The sequence below is a fragment of the Peromyscus eremicus genome, chromosome 23 (assembly GCF_949786415.1).
Source record: "Peromyscus eremicus chromosome 23, PerEre_H2_v1, whole genome shotgun sequence".
Taxonomy (NCBI): domain Eukaryota; kingdom Metazoa; phylum Chordata; class Mammalia; order Rodentia; family Cricetidae; genus Peromyscus; species Peromyscus eremicus.
This window is the reverse complement of record NC_081438.1, coordinates 33,784,017-33,808,848: the sequence shown is the minus strand read 5'-3', so window position 1 is coordinate 33,808,848 and position 24,832 is coordinate 33,784,017. Positions and strand designations below refer to the sequence as shown.

Here is a 24,832-nt window from a genome sequence, read left to right as displayed (position 1 = left end):
CAGAAACCCTTGCCAAGACGGCGGGGCGGGGCCTCATGCCCTCGTGCTTGCCCGTGCGGACCTCACCGCCAGGGGGCGCCCACGAGAGCGCGCGGCCGCGGCCTGAGCTTGGCCCCTGCGGGCCGCCGTCGCCGCCCCGGCATTCCGCCGCCGGTTCGGCCGAGCGGCGTCGGCTCCCGCGGCTCTGGGCGGCGCCGCAGTCGGACCCAGGGCGCCCGCTGGCCCACGGAGGCGGCGACGGCGACGATGGCCCCCTGAGCAGGTCGGCGCCAGGTAGCGGCGGGCGGGCGGGAGCCGCGGCCCTGCCCGCGTCGGAGCCCAGGCTGGTCGCGCGTCTTTGTCTCTCCGGGCGGAAGTGGGACGCGCGGCGGGGACGCGGCGGCCGCACCATGAGCGACATCCGCCACTCGCTGCTGCGGCGCGACGCGCTTAGCGCCGCCAAGGAGGTGCTGTACCACCTGGACATCTACTTCAGCAGCCAGCTGCAGAGCGCGCCGCTGCCCATCGTGGACAAGGGCCCCGTGGAGCTGCTGGAAGAGTTCGTGTTCCAGGTGCCCAAGGAGCGCGGCGCGCAGCCCAAGGTGCCCGCCCCGACCGTGCCTTCGCTCGGTGACAAGCGCTCGCCCCGAGGTCGCTCTCCTCCAGCCCCCGGTCCTGCAGTCCCGCGGCGATGCTCAGCCGCGTGCCTTTTTGGCAGGCGTGTGTGACAGTCGCCTACCGAGGATCCAGGAGAAGAATTTTGGGAGTTGGCTACTTAATTAACATCACTAGAGTTTCAAACCTGAGTCCTTTGGGATGTTGCTTAATTAGATGCACGGCTTTTTCTTAAGGCTTCAGAAAGGTGAAAAAGTGTACATCCTGGGGGAAACAAAACAGAATTTGTTTTTTAAAACACTGCTTCACTATTTACTATGTAGCGCAGGCCAGCCTAGAACTCAAGATCCTCTAGCCTCAGCCTCGTAAGTGCTGGGATTTCAGGCATTCACTCCCCGAATCCTTTACTGTGGGAACTAAAGAGCAGCCACCCTTTACTGTGGGAACTAAGGGACAGGTGCGGGCCCCCATCTCTCACAGCTTCTCTCCCGGGTTTGTTTTTACAGAGACTGAATTCGCTCCAGGAGCTCCAGCTTCTTGAAATCATGTGCAGTTATTTCCAGGAGCAAAGCAAGGACTCTGTACGGCAGATCATTTTCTCCTCCCTTTTCAGCCCCCAAGGGAACAAAGCCGACGACAGCCGGATGAGCTTGTTGGGAAAGCTGGTCTCCATGGCCGTGGCTGTGTGTCGGATCCCGGTGTTGGAATGTGCGGCCTCCTGGCTCCAGGTACTGTTTTCAAAGTAGTTTTACTTCCCAGAGTCTCCATAGACAGGATTACAAGAGTTTGGACGTAGCTGGATGTCAGTAGAGGTATTTTACACATGTGTGATGAAGTCGATCATTGCTGCCTGTGTGCTACACCCAGTCCCGTTTTTTATGGACGATAACGTTTGTTTGTTTGAAACAAGGGCTTGGTATGTAGCCCAGGCTGGATTCAAACCTCATGACCCTTCTGCCTGAGTCTCCTGAGGAGCAGAGGCGCCACTGTGCCTGGCTCTGGAATTGTAGCCTTCTTATGCACCCAGTAGTAAGTAGTAAATGGTTACAATTTGTTTTGTTTTTGAAACAGGGTCTGATTTGAAATGTAGACCGGCTGGCCTCAAACACACAGAGACCCACATGCCTCTACCTCCCGAGTGCTGGGGATTAAAGGTATATGTCCGCCCCCCCAGCTTATTTAAAATTTTTATTATTATTGTGTGTGTATGATGTGTGTGTGTGGTTGCCTGTACCACAGCACATCTATGGAGGTCAGGACAACTTTGTGAAGTCAGTTCACTACTTTCACCTTTTTTTTTTCTTTTCTTTTTTTTTCTTTTTTTTTTTTTTTCCCCCGAGACAGGGTTTCTCTGTGTAGCTTTGCGCCTGTCCTGGAACTTACTCTGTAGCCCAGGCTGGCCTCGGACTCACAGAGATCCGCCTGGCTCTGCCTCCCGAGTGCTGGGATTAAAGGTGTGCACCACCACCACCGCCCGGCTCTTTCACCTTTTTTTATTGTCTGTTGTTGGAGACAGGGTTTCTCTTTGTAGCCTTGGCTGTACTGGAACTCCGTCTGTGGATCCGGCTGGCCTTGAATTCGGAGATCTGCCTGCCTCTGCCTCCCAAGTGCTGGAATTAAAGATGTGGGCCACCACACCTGGCTTCCTTTCACCTTTATTTTTTTAAATTATTATTTATTGATTTTAAAGTATTTTTTATGTGTAGATGTTTTGCCTATATGTATGTCTGCACTTCCTGTGTGCTTGGTGCGCCAGCCAAGGAAGCTGGAAGACGGTTTCAGATCCCAGGAACTAGAGTTACAGATGGTTGGGAGCCAACATGTAGGTGCTGGGAATCAAACCTGGGTCCTCTGGGAGAGCAGCCAGTGCTCTTAAGTACTGAACTGTCTCTTCAGCCCCAACTCCTTTTACCTTTATGTGGGTTCTGGGGTTTTATCTCAAGTTGTCAGGCTTGTGGGACAAGGGCTTTACTGGCTGAGTCATCTCACCATCCCCCATTTTTTTTTTTTTTTCTTTTAAAGGGTCTTACTGTATAACCTTGATTGGTATTGAATTCACTATGTAGATCAGGCTGGCCTCTAAATCAGAGAGAGATCTACCTACCTCTGCCTCCTGAGATTAAAGGTTTGTGACACCACATCTGGCCCCAAATTAAATTTTTTAATAAAGAAAAATGCCTCATCTTCAGAATAAATGAAAAATTTATTTCTTAGGCAAAATGATTCGATCTTAATGGTATGCAGAGGGATGGAGGGATGGCTTAGTGGTTAAGAGCACAGAATGGCTGGGCAGTGGTGGTGCACTCCTTTAATCCCAGCACTTGGGAGGCAGAGGCAGGCGGATCTCTGTGAGTTCGAGGCCAGCCTGGGCTACAGAGTGAGTTTCAGGAAAGGGGCAAAGCTACATAGAGAAACCCTGCCTGGCGGGAGGGTGAGAGCACAGACTGCTGTTACCGAGGACCCACACTCAGTTCCTAGCACCCAGTTCGGGCACCTTGCACTGCCTAGAACTCCGGCTCCAAGAGATCAGTCCGTCTCTTTTGGCTTGCTTGAATGCACATACACAGAAACACAGGTATACATACCATTAAAAAGGAAATCTTACCGGGTGGTGGTGGCGCACGCCTTTAATCCCAGCACTAGGGAGGCAGAGCCAGGTGGATCTCTGTGAATTCAAGGCCAGCCTGGTCTACAAAGCGAGATCTAGGACAGGCACCAAAACTTCACAGAGAAACCCTGTCTCGAAAAACAAAAAAACAAAAAACAAAGACAAAACAAAACAAAAAAAACCTTGCACTTGGGAGGCAGATGAGGCCAGCCTAGTTTACAAAGCAAGTTCCAGGACAGGCAGGGCTACACAGAGAAACCCTGTCTCGAAAAACCAAAAAAACCCAAAAATCTTAAGACAAATTTAGCTAAGTAGCTTAGGCTAGCTAAAGTTCCTGATCCTTTTGCCTCTGACTTCCTAGCACCGGTATTAAGGCATGGACCATCATGCCCAGCTGTAACAAACATTTCATCATGTGACAGTTCACAGACTCTTCCGAACCTCACAGTGGTAATAATGGTTAACTTTGATCTGTGGTGTCTGGCCTCAGTAACCATCTTACCAAAATTGGCTTCTCTTCAGAATGTTTACACAAATATTCCAGCTTTTCAGCTGCATGATCCCTGTGGTAAGGACTCACCTCTGCCCTCAAGTGCAGGAGCAGCCTGGGATAGCAGGCGGAGGAGCATGGCCATCCCAGTGGAGCGATGTTCACATACGTGGGTAGGAGGCAGACTGGTTCCATGGACACTCCTCTCCTTGTCCTCCAAGTACCTCCATCCACTCCTGTATGTAGGATCACTGTTCATATGCTGCTGTTACCTGCTAGCTCAGGATTCCTCAGTGACTTGGACTGTGGCTTCTTTCCAGCGGACGCCTGTGGTCTACTGCGTGAGACTTGCTAGGGCCCTAGTGGATGACTACTGCTATTTGGTACCAGGCTCGGTTCAGACGTTGAAGCAGATCTTCAGTGCCAGTCCCCGTTTCTGCTGCCAGTTCATAACGTCCGTGACTGCGCTCTATGACCTGTCTTCAGGTAAGTGTCAAGCAGGCTGTTCCTGTCAAAGCAGCTCCTGGTGAAGGCCAGCCTTGTGTATTTATCTTTTAGCGGTGCAGGGGGTGGAACCCAAGGTTGTGTGCATGCTAGGCAAGCATTCAACCATGGAACTGCATCCCATGCACCAGTGACTACATTGGCTTTTGTTTTGTTATTTGTTATTTTTGTGTGCATGAGTGTGTTCATACCATGCATGTGTGTGTCAAGGGTGTAGTGCCCACAGAGGCCAGAAGAGGATATCAAATCCCTTCAAGCTAGGTTACAGATTGTCCCAGCATGGGAACTGAACTCAGGTCCTGAAAGAGCAATGAGTGCTCTTAACTGCTCTCCAGCCCCTTGCATTGACTTTTTTAACTGTGAAATATGCATCCTTATTGTGGGCCTAAGCCTAAAGGTTGACATCTAGACCTCTTCCATTTTCTAAAAGGGACTTTGTTAAATTCTTCTCAGTTGCTTGGGTCTCAGTGGTGGAAATAAGCATAAAAAGCCAGGGCCTGGGGCTGAGATCGGTCCTTTTCCATAGACATATGACCTGCCTCCCCCAAGATTCATTTTTAATTATGTGCATGTGTGTGTAGGTATGTAGAGGTAAGAGTGGTTGCCCAAGAAGGCCAGAAGAGGGTGCAAGTTCCTTGAAGCTGAAGTCACAGATAGTTGTGAGCTGCTCTGTGTGGGAGCTGGGAACCAAACTCAAGTCTTCTGGAAGAGCAGCAAGTGCTCTTTTTATTTTATTATTTATGTATTTATTTATTTAGGTTTTTCAAGGCAAGGTTTCTCTCTGTAGCCCTGGCTGTCCTGGAACTTACCCTATAGACCAAGCTAGCCTGGAACTCAGAGATCCACATGCCTCTGCCTCCGAGTTCTGAGTTCTGTGATTAAAGGCGTGTACCACCACTGCCCGGCCTTATTTTTTTTTTTTTTTATTTTTTTTTGGTTTTTCGAGACAGGGTTTCTCTGTGTAGCTTTGGATCCTGTCCTGGAACTCACTCTGTAGCCCAGGCTGGCCTCGAACTCACAGAGATCCGCCTGCCTCTGCCTCCCAAGTGCTGGGATTAAAGGCATGTGCCACCACTGCCTGGCTATTTTATTATTTTTTAAGGTTTCTCCTTCTCCTCCTCCCCATCTTCCTCCTCTCTTCCTCTTTTTTCTTCTGTGTGTGGATGTTTTGCCTGCATGTATATCTGTGCATCACATGCATGCCTGGTGCCCATGAAGACCAGAAGAGGATGTCGGATGCCCTGGGACTATAATTACAGAAAGTAGTGAGCCACCCAGGTCTTCTGGAAGGGCAGCTAGTGATCTTAACTGTTGAGCCATCTCTCCAGCCTTGGAGTTAAACCCTTTTTTTTTTTTTCTCATCATATTACATTTATTTATTTTGTGTGTGTATATGTGTGGGCACTTGCATGCCATTGCATGCCACTGCATACGTGAGGAGGTCAGAGGACAACTCCTTCCACCATTTGTGTTCTGTGAGTGGAACTCAGCTTGTCAGGCTCGGAGCCAAGTACCTTTGCCCACTGAACCATGGCGCTGTCAGGTAAACCTTTTTAGCTGCAATTCTTCCTCAGTGGCGCTGTATCCTCGGTCCCAGTTTTACCATTTAAGACAGTTTTGAGACTTCCTCAGCAGCTGTCGGTAGAGATTCCCAGGCTAGCCATGAGATTTGGCTTTGAGCAGGAAATCCCAAGTGTCCCTTGTCCCTGTCGAGTAGCAGCGTTCTCTAGTCAGATTCCCCATTAAAAACAAACAGTAGAAGTCGACTGACTGGTTAAATGGGGGTAGAGGGCTGAGGCCTCCACAGCCCAGACTTTGCTATCCATTTCCTCTGTCGTGGACAGGTTTCCAGGACCAGGGTCAATAAATAGGGCTTTTTTGCGTAAGTCCTTTCACATCTGTGTTCTGTGGCTCTGCAGTGTTGTGCGGCTCAGGCTCATTGTTTTCCCATAATGGAAAGGTATGTGTGTGGCTTTCTATGTGGAGTGAAGCTCTGGGCCTGCTTTTGTGTTCAGGATTCAGTTTCCTCCTGCCCTTGCAGCCCTGGGGGTTGACAAGTAGTGTCTTGTCCTGATCTGATAGCTAAGCCAGTAGTTTGAGAGCCTTCGGGAACATTTCCTATTTCTGTTCATCAGCCCCCTTTATTATATGTGTGTCTCCCTTCTTATCCTTTTTATTGCATTTAAACTTTGTTGCTCTCAGGCTGGAGAGATGGCTCAGCAGTTAAGAGCACTTGTCGCTTTTACAGAGGACCCAGGTTGAGTTGCATGCATATAGTGCATATAGACGCACGCAGGCAAAACATTCTTGTGCATAAAGTAAAATAAATAAACCTAAACTTTGTTACTCTCTGGAACATTCGTTTGGAAATAGTGTGGGGATGCATTCCCTTGTAGCCCCATGCTCTTTCCTCCATCAGTCTGCCTCAGATTGGCAGGTTCTGTGAAGCAGAGCCCTGCTGGCAAGGTAGAGCGTCCTTGGTCACTCTTGTCAAAGTTCCCAAGAGCGGTCACTAGCCAGCGATTGTACTCAGCCTTTGGTTTTCCAGTGGCAGAGATGTCACTAGACCTAGTTCACCTCATTGCAGTTCCTTACAGACCTTAGACCAACAGGATGGAAGTTGGCCTTGACATTGAGAGTGGGTGAGCTGCATGTGGAATGGGAAGTCAGGCTCAGGAGCCACTGTTGTGTTGTGTATCCAAGACAGGATATCTTCATATAAGCCACAGTGACCAGCCACTGAGCACTGGCTCCAGCCCTGAAGACAGTTGTCAAAATGGCGAGCAGTGCTGCCTTTGGATGCTGCTGCTGACAGCATATGGGGTGGTCTGTTTCTGCAAGCTAGCAAAAGGAAGGAATCCCCTAACCACACGGTACCACCTCTTGCTAGACAGATTCAAGAGCACAGGTCTTCTATGTGGAGATGGAGAATTCAGTCACTAAGCACGTGCCCTGTGCATGCATGCCCAGAGCACAGATGCATACCTTCACCTATGCACATGCTGCCTTCTGGCCACTGCGAGTGTCTCTACTGAGGCCTGGGAACATGTTGGAAATGTAGATGGCATTACTCAGAGAGAAACTAACTCCTTGGGGAATCGAGGGGCAGAGGCAGAACTGCCATAGGGAGGTTGTAGACTACAGCTGCTACCTACTGCTGGAGGGACACGTGTACCACAGAGTAGGGACAGTCTGAGAAAGGACCGGCTTTGCAGAGGAGACAAGGCTGGAAACCTTATTCTAACAGAGGGAGCATGTGCTATGCTTCCCAAGTCCTTCCCTGCCATGCTTGAGCAGAGCATAGGAAGGGACTCTGTCATGCTTTGTTTTCCCGTGAGCTGAGAATGCTTCTTCCCAGAGAGGAGGCTGGGCCACAGCCAGCCTGAGCACATACCAGCTGATTGCAAATTGGGCAGTGTAGCCTGGTGGCATAAAAGCCAGGCTCAGATACAAGCCCACCGTGTGCTTCTAATGAGTCCCAAGAAAGGACTCAACAGCACCTTGCCTCTGTTTTCTGGGGCAGCAGTCTGCGGTGCTGTGTGGATTAAGTGGTTGGGTCTTTATAAAGGACCAGGACCAGCACCTAACACATAATAGGCCCAGAGTTAGTGCCAACTCTGTCCTCATTAATGCTGTTCAGGAGTCCAGCTGGTTTGTTGATAAGGGTTCCAGCTTTGGAGTTGAGGTGGCCTTTGGCAGTTGGTAGATGTCTGACAAGACTCCAAGCTACTCTCTGAAGGCCACTATAGCTCTCACTGTACTACGGAGGAGACACTGGATATAGGGTAGAAACCTATACCCAGAGACAGATGAAGTATGCCAGTAGTTTTGAGCTAGGAGCTGATGGGTGGGATGGCTCAGTGTGTCGGAGCATGTGCCACCCAGCTGACAACTTGAGTTCAATCCCTGGGACCCACATAAAGGGGGAAAGAGAAGGGCTCTGCAGATTGTCCTCTGACCTCCACGTATGCCCCACGGCACACAAGCCGCCTCCTCCAAAAAAAACTAAATAAATACATGTGTGTGGGGGAGTGATGGAGTTCAAGGGAGTTCAGCTTACTGGGGTGCTTTGAGTTTTGTGGGGTTTTTTGTTTTTGTTTTTTGAGGTTTGACCTTGACCATAGGGTCCTGGACACTGGGGACAGGACATTAACCCATGGAGCAGGTGTAGGAGAGAAGGTGGAAGATGGGGGAACTTGGGCAGTAGATATTTGAGCACCAGAGGAAGGCCGTAAACTTCCATCCATCACCCACTGTCCACTCTGCTCCTGTCTCCAAGGCCAGAACCATTCCCAACTGAGTGTCTCTTTGCAGATGACCTCATCCCACCTTTGGACTTGCTTGAAATGATTGTCAGCTGGATTTTCGAGGACCCGAGGTTGATTCTCATCACGTTTTTAAATACTCCCATTGCCGCCAACCTGCCCATAGGATTCTTAGAGCTCACACCCCTCATTGGGTTGATCCGCTGGTGCGTGAAGGCCCCTCTGGCTTACAAAAGGAAGAAGCCTTGCCTCTCCAACGGCCACATTGGTCACAAGGCCGCCAAGGACTCAGGCACAGGCACGGACAGAGACTCACACCTGCTGTACTCGAAGCTCCACCTGAGTGTCCTGCAGGTCCTTATGACGCTCCAGCTGCACCTGACCGAGAAGAATCTGTATGGGCGCCTGGGACTCATCCTGTTTGACCACATGGTCCCGCTTGTAGAGGAGATCAACAGACTGGCAGATGAACTGAACCCCCTCAATGCCTCCCAGGAGATCGAGCTTGCACTGGACCGCTTGGCCCAGGCATTGCAGGTAGCCATGGCATCAGGAGCCCTGCTCTGCACGAGAGGTGAGTGCTGATCCCGTGGCCCCATGGTGTAGGCAGAAAGGGCAGGGCATCCTAGACAGACACCACCTTTGCTTATTTTAGGACTTGCTCCCCATCCTGGTGGCTACAAGGGAGGCTGGTGGAAAGTCCTAGGACATCCCCCAGAGTCCCCTCATCGGTGCTAATGTGCTCTAGCTAGGACATTTAGATATTGCCTGGCTCTTTGGCACAGGGCTGCTGGAGTACACAGAACGTTTCCTCTGGAGGACTAAGGTTTGGGGTCTGTGTGAGAGAGAGACAGAGAGAGGGGGTAAGGGGGCTCCTGCTTTGTAGCCCAGGCTAGCCTGAAACTCATGGCAGTTTTTCTGCCTCTGAGTGCTAGGAGTGCAGGAGTGAGCCGCCATGCCCAGATACGTTTGCTGTCTGGTTCCCTCCTTTGGTGGAGGGCGGGCAGTACTAGAGACTGAGCTAGGGCCTGGTGCGTGCAAAGTGAGCACTCTACCCCTGAGCTGCGGCGGCGACAGCCCCGTGTCTGCTGTCTGATGGACTGTTGCCTGCATCCTCAGCTAGAGGGTTACCAGTGATGAGTTCCCCATTTTACTCTGGGCATTTGATAAGTCGATGAGAGCCCTGACTTCGGGCTCTTTTCCAGATGCTCAGCAAATTGTCAGTAGGGCTAACCCCTTCCCAAATGGTTCCTTCCATTTGGGGTTTGTTATACAAAGTAAAAACTGCCACACAGGAGAACCCAGCTTTAAGGAGGCTGGGAACTTGCTGCGACAGTCCCTGTTGATGTCTGTGCGGTATTCTTGTTAAGACCTCAGCACCCAGGTCTCCCCAGATCTAATCTCATGTCTCCTTGGTTTCAGATGACCTGAGAACCTTGTGCTCCCGGCTACCCCACAACAAGTAGGTGTCCCGGTCTCTAAGTGGGTTGGTGCTGTTGGAACAGGGTGGGGATGGTAGGGGGCAAAGCAGGACAGACCCCTCGGTCCTGGGAAAAGCTGGGCTGCAGGGGGCAGGGTTCCCACTGATGAGCCTTCTGCAGGGAAGAGCAGAGGCTCTCAGTGGCCCTGTTGCTGGAGTGGGAGAGGCCACAGTGTGCTCCCTCCCATTGTCACTGCAGGCTGCTAAATCAGGATGCTTCTGTTAGTGCAGTGCTTGGTCATGGTGTCTGAGTAAGCTGTTGTCCCTCTTAGAACCCGGGCATTTCACTTCTGTGACTCCGTCCTTAGAAGTGAAGCCAAAATTGGTATGTTCTAAGGATGGTATGCTGTCACTCTCTGGTGACTTCAAGTTACATCTCTATTTGGAAGGGACAGGGCTACCACCCCACAGCCAGGTGTGCTGGTGGCTTCCCTCAGCAGGGTCCTGGCTTCTGAGAGATTTTTGGTGGCATTTGGGCAGTCTCTGTATGTGTCTCTGGGTCTCATTTCCCTCTGGGTTGGTAATGGTGTTTGCCTCATGGGGTGACAGCAAAGGAAAGATGAAATGCTGCTTGAAAACCTGTCTCCTCTGCCCCATGGGTCTCTCCCTAGTCACAGTCATTATATGGGAAAGAAGACACTGAGTCTCACTTGGATTGCTGTGATTTCTGACGTTTTCTGGTTTGGGTTGACTGTCCAAAGGGACAGGAAACTTCTGGAAGAAACTTTTGGCAACTGTAGTGCTGCTCTCTTGGCTTGATACATTGTTTTGTTTTGTTTTTTTTTTCCTTTTTTCTTTCTTAAAGATTTATTTATTTATTACGTATACAGTGCTCTACCTGCATGTACACCTGCAGACCAGAAGAGGGCACCAGATCTCATTATGGATGGTTGTGAGCCACTATGTGGGTGCTGGGAATTGAACTCAGGACCTCTGGAAGAGCAGTCAGTGCTCTTAACCTCTGAGCCATCTCTCCAGCCCCTCTTTTTTTTGAGACAGGGTCTCATGTAGCCCAGGCTGGCCTGGAATCACTTGGTTTGTAAATGTTTTAGTTGAGCTTCTTGCCCAGAGGTTTTTGTTTTGTTTGGTTTTGGGTTTTTAGTTTTTTGAGACAGAGTTTCTCTGCATAGCCCTGGCTATCCTGGAACTCACTCTAGAATAGGCTGGCCTTGAACTCAGCCTGCTGGGATTAAAGGTGTGCACCACCACGGCCCTGCTGGCCAGAGTTATTTTAACAAAAAGAAAATGTGATGTAAATGAAATAGCTGAGAGGGGCTGGAGAGAGCTCAGTGGTTAAGAGCGCTTGTTGCTCTTGCAGAGGACCTGGGTTGGCTTCCCAGCAATCACATGGCAGCTCAAAACCAGCTCTAACTCCAGTTCCAGACGACCTAATGCCCTCTTCTGGCCTCTGTGGGTACTGCATGCATGTGGTACACAGACATACTTGCAGGCTACACATCCATACACATAAAATGAAAATAAATCTGTGTGGCTTTTGCTGTTGGTTTTGGGGTTTTGAAAAGTCCTTAGAGGGGCTTTGGCCCCTTAACTGTGCCAGCTCTCTTCACACCCACAGTGTTCTGTACTGTCTGAGATCTCCTGTGGGCGCTGGGTCGTGTATGCTGCAGGAAGGTCTGTGACAGTTCCACCTTAGAGAAGGATAAGACAGCGTCCAAAGAGCAGGAGGGTCCACTTGGGGGCAGGCTGTCACTGCGTACAGCTGTATCATATAGACAACATGCTGGGAGGTGCAGCATGGTGGAATTAGGGGCCAGGTGGGTGAGAGGACCTCTTGGAAGGCTGGATTTGGTGATGAGAGCGAGCAGCATGGACTCCAGGCACATGGCCAGGCTGAGGTTCAGGGAGGGTGGACAGGAGTGAGCAGAGATCTTGTGTCAGTAGCAGAGACTTAAGCTGGAGGCTGGAGGTGGCCTGTGACCTTAGTAGGGAGAGCCTGGGCTGGTCGGCAGACTGAGTTCAGGAAGATGGATGTGCTCAGCTTTAGAGCAGGGGGAGGTTCTGATCATGCCAACAGTTGGAAAGGAACCAGAGTTTCAAACCAGCATTGATGGGGAATTCCAGAAGGTGGGGGATGTAGGAAGGGAAGGAAGAAGAGGTACTGGTGAGGGTCACAATAGAGCCTCGGGGTCCTGAGTGGGGAAGGTGTGGGCTGGCCTAGAGGGTTCTGGGGCTGGGGAGTAGGTGCCTCAGCTTACCAGGGGCTGAGATGCATTGGACTCTAGATCTCAGGGTCATTTGAAAAGCCACTTTTGTGGGGCTTATGTATGGAATGCAGTCAAGACTCAATCAGAATTGACATTTTTCTGATGGCCATGTTGCTGTCCTCAGCGCTGTGAATGGCCATTGGCCCAGGCTGGCATGGAAGCTGTCTTAGTTAGGGCTACTATTGCTGTGATGAAACACCATGACCAAAGCAACTTGGGGAAGAAAGGCTTTATTTTAATTGGCTTACACTTTTTTTTTTTTTTTTTTTGGTTTTTTTTGGGGGGGGAAGGGGGGCAGGGTTTCTATGTGTAGCTTTGGAGCCTTTCCTGGAACTCACTGTATAGACCAGGCTGGCCTCAAACTCACAGAGATCCACCTGCCTCTGCCCCTCGTGTGCTGGGATCAAAGGCGTGTACCACCACCACCTGGCTTGACATGTCACTGTTCATTATTAAAGGAAATCTGGACAGGAACTCAAGCAGGGCAGGAACCTGGAGGCAGGAGTTGAATCAGAGGCCATGGAGTGCGGTGCTGCTTACTGGCTTGCTCATGGCTTGATCAGCCTGCTTTCTTATAGAAACCCAGGGGTGCCACCACCCACAATGGGCTGGGCCCACCACATCAGTCACTAATTAAGAAAGTGCCCTACAGTCGGATATTATGGAATCATTTTCTCAATTGAGGCTCCCTTCTTTCTGATAACGCTAGCTTGTATCAAGTTGACATAAAACTAGCCAGCATGAGCCTCATGTTCTGAGGGTTGAGGGGTATGGATATCAGTCACATGGATAGTTTCACATGGCCCATGGTTCCCAGTGTAGACCGCCTCTTCCCATCCTTGGTGGGCTTGTAGCTTTATCCCTGCAGGTCCTTCTCTCTCAGTCCTGGCCTAGATCCTGCAAATCGCTCCATTCCCTTCCCCAGTCTCCTGTGCTTCAAGTTCACCTGCCAGGAGCCCCTGACTCATGAGATGTGTGAGGCACCAGGTGCAGGGAGACAGAACAGCTTCTGGAGTGCTGGGATGACAGGCCTGTGCTATCAGGCTTGTACAGTTTGGGAGAACAGGCCAGAGGCCCAAGTGGTCACATTGGGCTTGGGGCCTCGGTCCTAATCTCTCTCCTTGTGTTTGCAGCCTGCTCCAGCTGGTGATCTCAGGCCCAGTGCAGCAGTCGCCACACACCGCCCTTCCCCCTGGGTTCTACCCGCACATCCACACACCCCCGCTTGCCTATGGGGCTGTGCCAGCCCACCCAGCTGCCCACCCAGCCCTGCCTACGCACCCAGGGCACACCTTCATCTCAGGCGTGACATTTCCATTCAGGCCCATCCGCTAGGCTGGCCGTTCTGAGCCGCCAAGCGGCTGTGTGCCTTGCACCTGGGCCAAGGAAGCCTTCAGAGAGGGGTGCTGGCCCCATGAACAAGGACCCCTGGAAGGCAGCAGGTGGTCCTTCCAGCTGGCAGAACCATCTTGGTACTGATGTCCCAAGTTGCTGTTGCCTGGGTGCTTCCTACCTGGTCATGTTAAATATCCAGATTGGATGGATGAAAGGGAGCGCACTCAGCCCGCTGCAGAGAGCTCTGCGGGTGTTTTTAAATATGCCAGTCCCAGAGTGATGGTGTCACTCACGCACAGACACTCTCAGCCCGCCACCAGGGAATGCTGGCGGGTAAGCCGCCTCTCGGGTCCATGTGCCCTGCCTCAGGAATGTGACGTGTCTCTGCCACTAACCCAAGTTTTCGGCAGCTCCATGAGCTCAGAGTGCGGAGGGAGAGACCCACGCTTGTATGCAGCACTGGGCACTGCTCAGGGACACCTGTTGGGATTCCCCGTCACCTTGGGAAGGATCTTCTGTGTTTTATTTGGAGGTATCTCTAAATTTTCCTTTCATGTGTTCAAAATAAATTTTTTCTAAACAGTTTTATAGGCATTATGGAATTTTCTTTTTGTGGTGCTGGGATTCAAACCTACGGTGTTGCACATACTTAGCAGGTGTTTTTTCAATGAGTTGCACTCCCAGCTCTGTGGAATATATCTATATCTATATCTATATCTATATATACTTATAGATATAGATATTTATATATATTAATTAATCAGGTTTTAAAAAATTGATGTGTATGGGTTAGCCAGTCTAGCCAGCTTGATGAATTCCAGGTCAGTGACAGCAAAAACACATTAAAATAAGGAACAACACCCAAGGTTGTCTTCTGGCCTCTATATGCATATACCTGCATCTGTGCACACATGTGCACATGCACACACAAAGTGGCATGTGGGGGCACCCCTGTAATCCCATCACCTAGAAGGTGGTGACGGGGCATCAGACATTCATGGTCATCCTTGGCTATACATAGTGTGTTGAGGCCAGCATGCATGAGACTGAGCCTCAAACAACAAGACAAAAATTGTTGAAAGAGCCATGAACTATATATAAAGGCTTTAAAAAGGGGGTGGGGCTTGGCGCTATTGTTCCCTCTTAAATGTCTTTCATAGTTATGTGTAAATCTGTTAACATGGAACTGAAGAATGTCTGTTCTCTGGGATGCCTCCTGGAGGCTGAAGAGATAAGTGCTAGTCTGGGCTAGTCTGGGAGGTTGGCTTTGGTGCACACTGTTTCAGAAAGAACCATCCGTTCTCATGTAGTTTCCAAGTTCAGTTACTCTCCGAACAGTGTGGCCTCCACCAAACTTGCCTGGTCTAGACTTGGACCTAGGACAATGGTTCTTTTGGGAGTTTCTGGTCATTTTTAAATTATATGTATGTATATGTGTCTGTGTGTGGGTATATGTACTTGAGTGCAGGTATCCACAGAAGCCAGAAGGCAGCATTGGATCCCCTGGAGCTACACGTGGTTGTGAGCTGTTGCACGAATCCTAATTGGTCTTGTAATAGCCCGGAGCTGCCGGGCAGTGGTGGTGCATGTCATTAATCCTAGCATTGGGGAGGCAGAGCCAGGTGGATCTCTGTGAATTTGAGGCCAGCCTGGTCTACAGAGTGAGATCCAGGACAGGTACCAAAAACTACACAGAGGAATCCTGTCTCAGAAACAAAACAAAACAAAACAAAAAACGAAAACCTGGAGCCAGATATTGTGGTAAATGCTGAAAGATCAGAGGAAACAAGCCACAGCCGCTTCTCACCTCGCCAACTCCTCAGCGGGAAAAGGAAGATCCTGTCTCCATGAATCCTCAGACTGAATGCCTCTGAGTCCTCACCCCAAAGGACTGAGTTCCTGTCTCCTCACGCCTTATATGCCTTTCTCCGCCCAGCTATATCATTTCCTGTCTTAACCTTCCTAGTGCTGGGATTAATGACGTGTGTGCTTCCCAAATACTGGGAGCAAAGGCATGAGATCCCAAGTGCTGGGATTAAAGATGTGTGCCACTCCTGCCTGGCTCTGTTTCTCTTAGACTGGATTAATCTCGAGTAGTCCAGGGTGGATTTGAACTCACAGAGATCCAAACGGATCTCTGCCTTGAGTGCTAGGATTAAAGGTGTGAGCCACTGCCTGGCCTCTGTGTTTAATCTAGTGGCTGGCTCTGTTCTCTGATCTTCAGGCAAATTTTATTTGTTAGAGTACAAACAAAATATCACCACAGTGAGCAGCCTGACATGGGTGCTGGGATCTGAACTCAGGTCCTTTGGAAGAGCAACAAGCACACTTAACTGCTAAACCGTCTCTCCAGCCCTGTTTTTGTTTGTTGTTGTTTTCAAAACAGGGTCTTGTATAGCCCAGCCTTAGCTTGAACTCTATAATAATCACGGATGACCTTGAACTTCTTTTGCATTTATTTTTTTATTTTATTTGTGTGTGTGTAGATCAGAGAACAATTTGTGGGCATTGGTTATCCTGTAGTTGATTTTTTTTTTTAAACTCTTTTACTCTTTGGGGGCTTGGTACCCAGTTCCCAAATAAATACACAGAGACTTACTCTTTCTTATAAATGCCTGGCCTTAGCTGGGCTTATTTCTTGCCAGCTTTCCTTAAATTATCTCATCTAACTTTTGCTTCTGGGCTTTTACCTTTCTCTATTCTACTTTTCTTTCCTTCTTACTCCATAGCTGGCTGGGTGGCTGGGTGGCCGGGTGGCTGGGTGGCTGGGTGGCCGGGTGGCCGGGTGGCTGGGTGGCTGGGTGGCTGGGTGGCTGGGTGGCTGGGTGGCTGGGTGGCTGGCCCCTGGCATCCTTCTTTTCCTTTTTCACTCTTCCCTCTCTTCTCATTCTGTTTATTCTCTCTGTCTGCCAGCGCTGCCTGTTTCTCTCTCCTGCCTACCTATTGGCTGTTCAGCTCTGTATTACAGCAATCAGGTGTTTTAGACAGGCAAAGTATCACAGCTTTACAGAGTTAAACAAATGCAACATAAAAGAATGCAACACATCTTTGCACCATTAAACAAATGTTCCACAGAATGTAACACATCTTAAATTATATTCCACAAGCCAGGTGGTGGTGATGCACGCCTTTAATCCCAGCACTTGGGAGGCAGAGCTAGGTGGATTTCTGTGAGTTCGAGGCCAGCCTGGTCTACAGAGTGAGATCCAGGACAGGTACCAAAATCACACAAGAGAAACCCTGTCTTAAAAAAATAATAATAATAATAATTATATTCTACAACATTATCCCATTAAGTAGGTTCTAGGGTTAAGCTCAGGTCGACACTCTTGGTAGCAAGCAACATTTTTGAGCCATCCTCCTGATCCCCAGTGTTTGCTTTGTAAGTAGCAGTTTGAGCTAGAATTCACACACCCAGTTGATCCACTTGAAGCGCACGGTGCGGTGGTTCTTACTGTATCCCCACATGGCCATTCCAGCATCACCTGTTTTAGAATCCTTCAGTATCCCCAAAAGATGCCCATGTACCTCAGCACTTACTTCTCTTGGGCAACGCCCATCCCCTTTTTCTGTATGGGTTTTCCTTTTCTGAAGATACAGAGAATTGCACAGAATGTGGCTTTGTGCCTGGCTTCCTTCGTTTGGTCTGAAGTTTTCAAGGATTTTGTTGTGTGTGGCGGTGCTTTGTCTGCATGTGTGCCTGTTCACCATGTGTGTGCAGTAGTACCTTCAGAGGCCAGAAGAGGGCATCTGAACTGGAGTTTCAGGCTGTTGTGAGCCGCCCGACTTGGGTACTGAGAACCTGAACTTGGATCCTTTACCAGAGTAGCATGTACTTTTAACCACTGAGCCATCTTTACAGCCTTTAGTTATCAATTTATTTAGGGAAGAGTTCTCACTGTGTAGCCCTAGATGGCCCAGAACTCATAGAGATCTGCCTGTCTCTACCTCTTAAATGCTGGCATTCAAAGTGTGTACCACTACACCTGCCACACTAGGCCTAGCTTGAGCATATGTGACCTCAAAGCCTGCCTCCACAGGGACAGACTTCCTCCAACAGGGCCACACCTCCTAATAATGCCACTCCTTATGGGCCAAGCATTCAAACACACGAGTCTCTGGGGGCCATTCCTGTTCAAATCACCACAGTCACCATGGACATTTGTATATAAGTTTTAGTTTGCACATGCCAATTCTCATGGGATTCACTGTACCCACTTGCTAAGTGCAGAATTCTTTTAATTAGGAAAAAAAATTGCTTGAGTAGCTATCCGTAGAAGACAGGTGTCTTTGTTTCTTTCCCATAGCTGTGATAAAATTCCCTGACAAAAGCAACTTAAGGGAGAAAGAATTTCTTTAGCTCATGACTCCAGGCCACATTCCGTCAGTGCAGAGAAGCCAAGGCGTCAGGAATTTGAAACAGTTGGTCACATCACACCCACAGTCAGGAGTGGAGAGAATGAATAAATGCACACTAGTGCTCAGCTCACGCTCTTCAAGATTCAGCCCATGAAATGGTGCTGCCCACATTCACGGTGGGGCTCACCATCACAACCCAGTTAAAAATCCCTCACAGGTATGTCCACAGGTTAACCTAATCTAAACAGTTGCTCATTGATGCTCTCTTCCCAGGTGACTCTCTAACAGTGGTTCTCAATATATGGGTCATACTCCTGGGGGGGGGGGATCAAATGATCCTTTCACAGGGGTTGCATATCAGAGATCCTGCATATCAGATATTACATTATGATTCATAACTATCAAAATTACAGTTATGAAGTAGCAACCATGAAAATAACTTCATGGCTGGGGTTCACCACAACATGAGGAACTGTATTAAAAGGTTGTAGCATTAGGAAGGTTGAGAACCACTGGTCTAGACTATCAAGTTAGCCAAAACAGCCATCACACACGCCACCTGGCTGTAAACACCTAAGTCTTCAGAGACTGGTCCAATGGCGTCATTGTGTGCCAGGATGAGACTCTAGGAAGAACTGAGTGCTGCACCACACTGGAGAACATAGAGCTGATTGCTGATAAATGTGGGTGTCTGGTCAGGTGAGCACTGACAAGTGTCACAGTTTGAATGTGAAGTGTCTTCATGTCTTGTTAGGGTTTCTATTGCTGTGAAGAGACTCCATGACTATGGCAACTCTTATAAAGAAGATATTTAATTGGGCCTGGCTTACAGTTCAGAGGTTTAGTGCATTATCATCATGACAGGGAGCAGACACGCTGGAGCTGAGAGTCCTACATCTTGTAGGCAACAGGAAGTTGACTGAGACACTGGGCAGTATCCTGAGCATAGGAAACCAGAAACCCCACCCCCACAGTGACATACTTTCTCCAACAAGGCCATAACCATTCCACAATTAATAGTGCCACTCCCTATGAGGTTATGGGGACAATTACATTCAGACTCCCACATTTCACAAGCTCCTGAGTTTGAACACTTGGTCTTCAGTTGTGGTGCTGTGTTAGGACACTGTACAACCTTTGGGAAGTGGGAAATAGATGGAGAAAGGTCAGTTTCAGGAAGTGGGCCTTGAGGTTTATAGCCACACCCGGACCAAGTCCTGCCTGGCCTCTGTTTCCTGATCCTCCCAGATGTGGGCAGGCAGCCTCATCCTGCTGCCACATTTGAGGTGCCTTCTGCCACGATGCCCTGACTTCCCCTCTCAAAGTGTGAGCCAGAACTTCCCATTCCTCCCTTTAATTGCTTCTTGTCAGACATTTGATCACAGCAGTGAGAGAAATAACACAGCAACACCAAGATGGAAATAAGGTTCTTTCCATCTGTTCACGCATGTATGCATGTGTGCATGTGTGCATGCATGCAGTGTATGTGTATGGTGCATCCATGTGGTATATTGTGTGTGTGTGTGCACCTGTTTGTGTACACATGTGTAGAGGCCAAGAAGATGCCTGGTGTCCATCTCTATCACACTTTGACTTATGCTCTTGAGACAGTCTCTCTCTCTGAACGTGGAGCTCAAAGATTTTTGGCTAGACTAGCTGACCAGTGAGCCCCAGTGATCCTGCTGTCCTCACTCTACCAGGCTTTTTCTTTGGGGCCACCAGCCAGCTCTCAAATCATGACATGGAGACTTGTTATTAGTTATAAATGCTCGGCCTGGCTTAGGCTCATTTTTTTGCTAGCTCTTATAACTTAACCTGTTTCTCGTCATCTACATTTTGCCTCAGGGCTTTTTACCTTTCTTTCTTTCTGTATGTCCTACTTTTCCTGCTTCTCATGCTTAGGTTCTGGCCCTGGGAGTGTCCCTCTCCTCCTCCTTTTCCTTCTCAAGCCTAGATTTCTCCTATTTATTCTCTCTGCCTGCCAGCCCCACCTATCCCTCTTTTGCCTAGCTATTGGCCATTCAGCTTTTTATTAGACTAATCAGGTGCCTTGGGCAGGAAGTTGAAACAGTAAGACATCTTCAAATAATTAAATGCAGCAGAAACAAACGTAACACATCTTTAAATCATTAACAAAGGCAGCAGAAACAAATGTAACACATCTTTGCCTAGTTAAAATAATATCCACAACACTGCACCCCTGACAGCTCTTTACATATGTGCCGGAGATCTGAACTCAGGCCCTTGTAGCAGGGACTTTACCGACAGCCATTTCTCCAGTACTTACCTTCTTAAATTATTATTATTGTCATCATTGTTATTATTTTTGGACAAAACCTCATATAGCCCAGGCTAGCCTTGAACTTGAACTTACTATATAGCAGAGGATGGCCTTGCCCCTCCTCCCTCCACCTCCACTGTGCTGAGGTTCCAGGTATGTCCTGGCACATGTTATTTTTTGATCTTCATGCACCTGGCTTTTGTGTTTTTTTGTTTTTTTTTTTTTTTTGAGCTGTAACTGTTCAAGGCAGGTGTCCAATTCAACAGTCCATTCCCACTTCGTTTGTGCGTATCCTGAGTTTGGGATTACCTGGAGGGCAGAGAACTACAAACAGTCCTGTGACACCAGGGTAGGGGCTGTCCTGTCTTCACAGTTTCAGTAAACAAAGACTGACTGAGGATTGATCTCACTCCTCCGGCCACACAAAACTCTGTAGCCTCAGGTCCACAGCTCAGGCCCCTGTGGAACCCTGAACACCTTCCAACATCTATGACACGTGTGTACAGGCTGCTCTGGTCACTGGCTGATTGGCTGCTTTCAGCTCCAGAGTTCTCCTTCTGGCAGTCTTGGCCAGGAACTAGACGGAATGGGACCCACAGTGAATGCCACCAGTGGTGACTAGTGACTCCAGACTCCTTCACACCACATTTCCAGTAGTGGCTGTAACTGCCCCAGTTGTATAGAAACTGGTCAGTGACTGGTGACTCTGTCTCTTCATGGCAAAATACCCACCAGAAACTTTATAAAAGGAGGCTTGGGATGTAGCTCAGTTGATAGAGTGTTCGTGTAGCATTCATGAGGCCCTGGGTTCAATCCTCAGCACTGTATAAACTGGGCATGGTGGTCCATGCCTGTATCTCAGCACTGAGGAGATAGAAGTCTACACAGTGAATTTGAGGCTAGTCTGAAATACAAGACTGCCTCAACAAGCAGATCTCTGAGTTCGAGGCCAGCCTGGTCTACAGAGCAAGTTCCAGGATAGCCAGGGCTACATACAGAGATCCTGTCTCAAAAAAAAATAAATAAATAAAAATAAAAAAACAAAAGAAAAAATTAAACGTAGTGTTGGTGAGATGGCTCAGTGGATGAAGGTGCTTATCACCAAGCTTGACAGCCTGAGTTTGAGTCCTGGGACCCACATGATAGAAAGAGAGGGCTGATATGCACAGTCCCCACCCCCAGTAAGTAAATGTGATTTTAAAACCAAAAAAAAAAAAAAAAAAAAAAAAAATTCTTTTTTTTTTTCTTGGTATTTTTTGAGACAGGGTTTTTCTGTGTAGTTTTGGTGCCTGTCCTAGATCTTGCTCTGTTAGACCAGGCTGGCCTCGAACTCACAGAGATCCACCTGTCTCTGCCTCCCTAGTGCTGGGATTAAAGGCGTGCACCACCACCACCCGGCACAAATTTCTAATCAGTTAGATTGGGCATGAAGCTGAGACAAGAATTATTGTTAGAGCCCCACCCCCACAAGAAAGATGTGGGAAGAGTTGCCAAGAGAAATCAAGAATGAATCAATACAAATAAAAAGAAAATAGTGGGGACGCTAACACCAGAATGGTTAGAACAGAAGAAAACTCATGAGAAGATTCCTGGGCTCATCCCCAAAGACGATTCCATAAGTGTAACTATGGAAACAGTAAACATGCGTTCACCCAAAGATGCAATAAAACAGGAACCACCAGAATCAGCACAGACTACAAAGGTTAGGGGTACAGTCCCAATGAAGCTAACCTCATTTCAGACACAAGCTGCCAGTTCCAGGGTCTCCGGTCCACCCAGGCTTCTGGCCAACTGGCTACAAAGTCAGGATTTCCCATGGCCGCCTCATGTTTGCTGTGCACTAGATCAACTCACAGGAAAGCAATGTTTTGGTCAGTGCTGGGTATCAAACCCAGGGCTTTTGCACTGCTTGGTAAGCATGCTCCAACTAAGCTACATCCTTCTTGCTTTCACTCGTCTAAAAGCCAGACACAATGGTGTGGGCTTGTACTCACTGTGCTTGGGGGGCAGACACAGTCTAGTTAATCAGTGAGAAACCTATGTAAAAATAAATGAATGAATGAATGAATGAATGAATGAATAAGTAAGTAAGTAAGTAAGTAAGTAAAGGTTTAGAGCACTTGCTGCTCTTACATAGGACAAGTGTGATCCCAGCTTCTATGCTGGGTGGCTCACAACCTCCTATAACTCCAACTTCAAGATATCTGATGCCCTCTTGTGGCCCCCACAGGCACCTACACTCAAATGTTCACATACACACAGACACACAAATAAATACATGTAACTTTTTTAAAGGTGGAAAGCAATTGAAGATATTCAATGTTGACATCTGGCTTCTGCACACACACACACACACACACACACACACACACACACACACACAGAGTTTTAAAGGCACAAAAAGAATAAAGGCTATGGACAGGAGAAATATCCATAGGGAAATAATAGCTTTCCAAAGACATGTTCTTGCACATGATAATTATGCAAAAGTAAGCAACAGCCTCCATGAATCCCCAAAAAGTCTGCAAAGGGGTCAGAGTCAGGCAGACCAGGGGTCAGCCAGCAGAAGTGTGCAGTGTCGCCTCTGGGTAGGAGAAAAGGTTTCAAATATTGAGGTGCCTGGTCCTATGAGAGAGGGAGCTGTCTGGAAGTGATGGGGCTCAGGCCAGGTGGGAGAAGGGAAGGAGGGGTGGGCAGATGAGAGAGCAGTGGGAACTGCCTGTTTTGAGGATGGAAAGGTCCTGTGGGTGTGTGAACACTCCTGGAAAGAATCCAGCAGAAGAGGAGAGGGAGAGGTGAAAGATCTGGGGACAGCGGGTACGAAAGTTTGCAGGGCGAGCATGAGGACCTGAGTTTGAATCTCCAGCATCCATGTAAAAAAGCCAGGCATGGATACTGGTGTGCCTGTAACCCTAGGGTTGGGCTGGAGCAGAGATAAGAGGATGCTGGTGCTGACTGGCTTCTGGCTTTGCTCCAGGTTCAGTGAGAGACCCTGTCTGAAGGGAATAAGTTGGAGAGTGATAAAAAGCATCCAAACCTCTGGTCTCTTTGAATGAGCATGTGGACACACACACACACACACACACACACACACACACACACACAAGATTCAGGGAGGAGGGAAACATTGGAGACTGAGGTCTCTGGAAGAGGCTCCCATCCAGTTAGGGCCAGGGGAAAATGCACACCCATCCTTCACCTGTATGTTCACTACTCGGCTGTCCTATCTGCTGCCTGCCAGCCTGCCTCCACTCTCACCAATGGAATGCTAGATGGTGCTACTAGGCTACCAGAGGTCCTTGTGACTCCAAATTATCCTGCCTCCAAATCTGGGTCCCTGCTGTTGCACCTGTGGCTGAGTGCATCATCTGTGTCCTTCTGCACCCTTGCCTCTCAAGGTGGGCTGCTGGTCTGCAAGTCAAGCCTTCAGACTCAGGCTTTTTGAGCCTGGCTGCAGGGAAAGCCTGCCGGAACAGGAATGGTGTGTGAATTCGAGACTGCACTGTAAACGGGGAGACAGGAAGAAGAGTGGGGCTGTGATCACATGAAGAGCTCTTGTCCCCTTCCAGGGGACATCTCCATCAGAAGCAGCTCTGGTTTGCCAGATCTTTGAGTTTTTCAGAATTTCTCCTCCTCCTCCTCCTCCTCCTCCTCCTCCTCCTCCTCCTCCTCCTCCTCCTCCTCCTCCTCCTCCTCTTCCTCCTCCTCTTTCTTCTTTCAGACAGGCTGGCCTCAGATTTGCTATGTAGCCAAGGATGACCTAGGACTCCTGATCCTCCTGCAGGCATGTACCACCATGTGGATTTTGGATACTACTGGGGATGGAACCCAGGGCTTTTTGAGTGCCAGGGCAAGCACTCTGCTAACTGAGCCACATCCCCAGCCTCTTTTCAAGAGAACTTGGGCAATGCTTCTTACGTGAATTCTCCAGATGGGAGAAGCCTGTGGTCTGCCATTAAAGATGAGTGAGAGGACATGCAGATGGTCAGCTCAAGCCTCCTGGGGGAGGAAACACTCCCCACCCCACCCCAAATCCCACCCCTAGACAGGAAACAACTTGTATGGTAACAAGCAAACAGGGAGAAACCACTGGGACTGCTGTGGCTCAGAACGCGAAGAAGGGCTGGAGAAGGATAGAAACTGGAGGAGGCAGGGCCTGGGACTACTGGAGGAAGCAAGAACTCAAAGGGATATCCACGGGTTCCCCAGTTCCTGAAGGTGGCCCTGATGGAGCTGGCACAGTCGCCACCTGTCTATCCTAGCCAACTCAAGGGTCCAGATGTGGGCTGGGTTGGCTGCTCTGGACCTGCTGGAATCAGGAGGGGTCTTCCCCATTAACTGGTTGATTAAATGCCAATTAGACCCAATTTGTAACCCTGTCCGGGGAGGGGCGCCCTGAAGCCACGCCTACGCTTCAGAGGACAGTGGGGGTGTTGGCTGGGAACCCCCTTCCTCTTCCATCCATGCAGCCTCAGTGACAGTCGCCAACCGTGGCGCACGGACACGCGCACCGCACCGGGCGATGCATTGCAGCGTGCGCTGCGCCCAGCACCGGCGGGCCCTGGGACGCACGCATCCTGTCCCCATCCCCACCCGCACCTCCCCGGGGGGGGGGCTCTGGTGAGTGCCCGGGCCGGGAAGGGTTAAGCCCACAGAGCTGGCAGCGCGGCCTAGAGAGGCGGGCAGCGACC

The 24,832-nt window shown here is 49.3% G+C and overlaps 1 protein-coding gene across 2 annotated transcripts; it reads left to right on the top strand.

The window, feature by feature from the left end:
• Nucleotides 1–150: 150 nt before the first annotated feature.
• Nucleotides 151–14,086, top strand: Ints15 (integrator complex subunit 15). Of its 2 annotated transcripts, none has more exons than XM_059248871.1 (6): nt 151–551; nt 1,101–1,322; nt 4,013–4,178; nt 8,511–9,035; nt 9,884–9,923; nt 13,300–14,086. In XM_059248871.1, exons 1-6 carry the CDS (start codon nt 390–392, stop codon nt 13,499–13,501), a joined length of 1,317 nt encoding a protein of 438 aa, XP_059104854.1. In that variant the 5' UTR covers nt 151–389; the 3' UTR covers nt 13,502–14,086. The 2 variants fall into 2 exon arrangements, with proteins under 2 accessions (XP_059104854.1, XP_059104853.1); XM_059248870.1 differs by having other exon boundaries at nt 151–581.
• The last annotated feature ends 10,746 nt before the right edge of the window (nt 14,087–24,832 follow it).

What these genes read in the sequence shown, in the direction of transcription:
- Ints15 (XM_059248870.1), top strand. Translation starts at nt 390, where the DNA reads ATGAGCGACATCCGCCACTCGCTGCTGCGGCGCGACGCGCTTAGCGCC. An exon ending in AGCGCGGCGCGCAGCCCAAG is followed by an intron (nt 582 to 1,100) that starts GTGCCCGCCCCG and finishes TTGTTTTTACAG; the next exon opens with AGACTGAATTCGCTCCAGGA. An exon ending in AGCCCTGCTCTGCACGAGAG is followed by an intron (nt 9,036 to 9,883) that starts GTGAGTGCTGAT and finishes CCTTGGTTTCAG; the next exon opens with ATGACCTGAGAACCTTGTGC.